At 51.9% G+C, this 2939-nt stretch overlaps 1 protein-coding gene across 1 annotated transcript in view; it reads left to right on the forward strand.

The window, feature by feature from the left end:
* Positions 1-2939, forward strand: part of LOC122551958 (insulin-like growth factor-binding protein 5) — a 34017-nt gene that overhangs the window by 3357 nt on the left and 27721 nt on the right. Inside the window, exons 2-3 of the mRNA XM_043694530.1 lie at positions 697-824; positions 1645-1798. Of these exons, the coding sequence (XP_043550465.1) occupies positions 697-824; positions 1645-1798 (282 nt within the window). The remainder of the gene's footprint in view (positions 1-696; positions 825-1644; positions 1799-2939) is intronic.

Here is a 2939-nt window from a genome sequence, read left to right on the forward strand (position 1 = left end):
GTGTGTGTGGGAGTGTACCCCAGTGAGAGTCAGTGTGTGTGGGACTGTACCCCAGTGAGGGTCAGTGTGTGTGGGACTGTACCCCAGTGAGGGTCAGTGTGTGTGGGACTGTACCCCAGTGAGGGTCAGTGTGTGTGGGACTGTACCCCAGTGAGGGTCAGTGTGTGTGGGACTGTACCCCAGTGAGGGTCAGTGTGTGTGGGAGTGTACCCCAGTTAGGGTCAGTGTGTGTGGGAAAATACCCCAGTGAGAGTCAGTGTATGTGGGACTGTACCCCAGTGAGAGTCAGTGTGTGTGGGAGTGTACCCCAGTGAGAGTCAGTGTGTGTGGGACTGTACCACAGTGAGAGTCAGTGTCTGTAGGAGTGTACCCCAGTGAGGGTCAGTGTGTGTGGGACTGTACCCCAGTGAGGGTCAGTGTGGGTGGGAGTGTACCCCAGTGAGAGTCAGTGTGTGTGGGAGTGTACCCCAGTGGGAGTCAGTGTGTTTAGGACTGTACCCCAGTGACGGTCAGTGTGTGTGTGGGAGTGTACCCCAGTGAGAGTCAGTGTGTGTGGGACTGTACCCCAGTGAGGGTCACAGTGAGGGTCAGTGTGTGTGGGAGTGTACCCCAGTGAGAGTCAGTGTGTGTGGGAATGTACCCCGGTTGGTTTGGGGAGAGTTCCAGGGCCTGATGTTGTCGTTGTGTCTGTTTCAGATGAAACCTCCTTCGAGGCGGGTATCCGGGTACAGATCCACAGTCCAAGTGAGCCACCCTACATCCATCAGCTGGGGTTTGGAGTGCCCCCGGGATTCCAGACCTTCGTGTCCTGTCAGGAACAAAGGGTATTTCTAACAATATCATGGAATGGTCACAGTGCTGAGGCCGATAGGCCTATTATCTCTGTGCTGGCTCATAGTGTCAAGCATTCACTCGCTGGTACTGTCCCACCTTTGAGCTGTAACCCTGCAGTTTGAGCCTTTTTAATTCACCATCCCTTTCCCATTCCCATCCCCGAGTGAACCTGCCTTGGCCACACTCTCAGACAGAGGATCCCAGACCTTTCCCACCAAGGGAGGAATTTTCCTCCTGTCACTTTCCCACTAAATCTGTGTCCTTGATCCTTCCCAAAAATGGGAATACTATCCGTGATTCTCTGTTCTCTCCTCTTAGACTTTCTCCTAGAGTTCCCCAGCCACATCTATAGTTCACCAATCTGCCTTCCGGAATTCCTAATCTCTGGATTGTTTCCGGTCAGTCTCCTGGGAATGCCTTTCAATCTTCATTCCAACAGTTCCTGAAGCATTGTGCAGTAACCGACAGTGTAGAGGGAGCTTTACTCTGTATGTAACCCCGTGCTGTCCCTGTCCTGGGAGTGTTTGATGGGGGCACAGTGTAGAGGGAGCTTTACTCTGTATGTAACCCCATGCTGTCCCTGTCCTGGGGGTGTTTAATGGGGGGACAGTGTAGAGGGAGCTTTACTCTGTATCTAACCCCGTGCTGTCCCTGTCCCTGGGAGTGTTTGATGGGGACAGTGTAGAGGGAGCTTTACTCTGTATCTAATCCCGGGCTGTCCCTGTCCTGTGAGTGTTTGATGGGGGGACAGTGTAGAGGGAGCTTTACTCTGTATCTAACCCCGTGCTGTCTATGTGGGTGTGTCTGTAGCTGACCTATCTGCCTCCCCCCTGGGGTGAATGTCGCTCTGACCTGAAGACGGATCTCCCTGGCTATCAGGATTACAGTCTGACCGCGTGCCGAATCCAGTGTGAGAAGGAAGCTGTCCTGAGGGAGTGTCACTGCCGCATGGTGCACATGCCAGGTGGGTATATACCCCAGTCAGGGTACAGGGGGAGAGCACCGTGGTGGTGCCAGCGTGCTCAATGAGTGGGAAGCGAAGAGATACTCAGGGAGGGAGGAGGTTTATTGGATGGAGGGGTGGCTGGGCATTTATTACCCATCCCTAATTGCTCAGAGGGCAGTTAAGAGTCAACCACGTCATTGTGGGTCTGGAGTCACGTGTAGGCCAGACCAGGTAAGGATAGCAGTTTCCTTCCTGAAGGACAGTAGTGACCCAGGTGGGTTTTTTCTGACAATCACCAATGGATTCGTGGTCATGATTAAACCCTCAGTGCCAGATTTGTATTGGATTCACATTCCACCAGCTGCCGCAGTGGGATTGATACCTGGGTTCCCAGAGCGTGAGCTGGATCTCTGCATTAACAGTGCAGTGATCATACCCACAAGGCCATCACCTCCTCTTAGGGCCAGGGGTATTTAGGATCAGGGCGTATTTAGGGTTGGAGTTATTTAGGATTGTGGATATTTAGTGTCAAGGGGTATTTAGGGTCAGAGTTATTTAGGGTCTGGGATATTTAGTGTCACAGAGTATTTAGGATCAGGGGTATTTTGGGTCAGGGGGTATTTAGGGTCAGGAGCTGTTTAGGGTCAGGGATATTTAGGGTGAGGGGCATTTAGGGTCAGGGCATTTAGGGTCTGGTGTGTTTTAGGTCAGGAGGTATTTAGGGCTGGGGTACTTAGGGTCAGGGTGTTTTGGATTAGGAGGGTGTGTTGGGATGGGATGAGTCCCAGGTGGACAGGGCAGTGAGGAAGGCTTTGACACACTGGCCTTCATCAGTCATGGCACTGAATATAGAAGTTGGGAAGTTATGTTGCAGTTATACAGGACGTTGGTGAGGCCGCACTCAGAGTATTGTGTTCAGTTTTGGTCACCTTGCTACAGGAAGGATGTTATTAAACTGGAAAGAGTGTGGAAGAAATTTACAAGGATGTTACCAGGACTCAAGGGCCTGAGTTATTGGGAGAGGGTGAACAATCTAGGACATTTTTCTGTAGAGAGTAGGAGACTGAGGGGGGAATGTTATAGAGGTGTATAAGACCATGAGAGGCATGGATAGGGTGAATGCACTCAGTCTTTTCCCCAGGGTTGGGGAATCGCGGAC

The sequence above is a fragment of the Chiloscyllium plagiosum genome, chromosome 7 (genome assembly GCF_004010195.1).
Source record: "Chiloscyllium plagiosum isolate BGI_BamShark_2017 chromosome 7, ASM401019v2, whole genome shotgun sequence".
Taxonomy (NCBI): Eukaryota; Metazoa; Chordata; class Chondrichthyes; order Orectolobiformes; family Hemiscylliidae; genus Chiloscyllium; species Chiloscyllium plagiosum.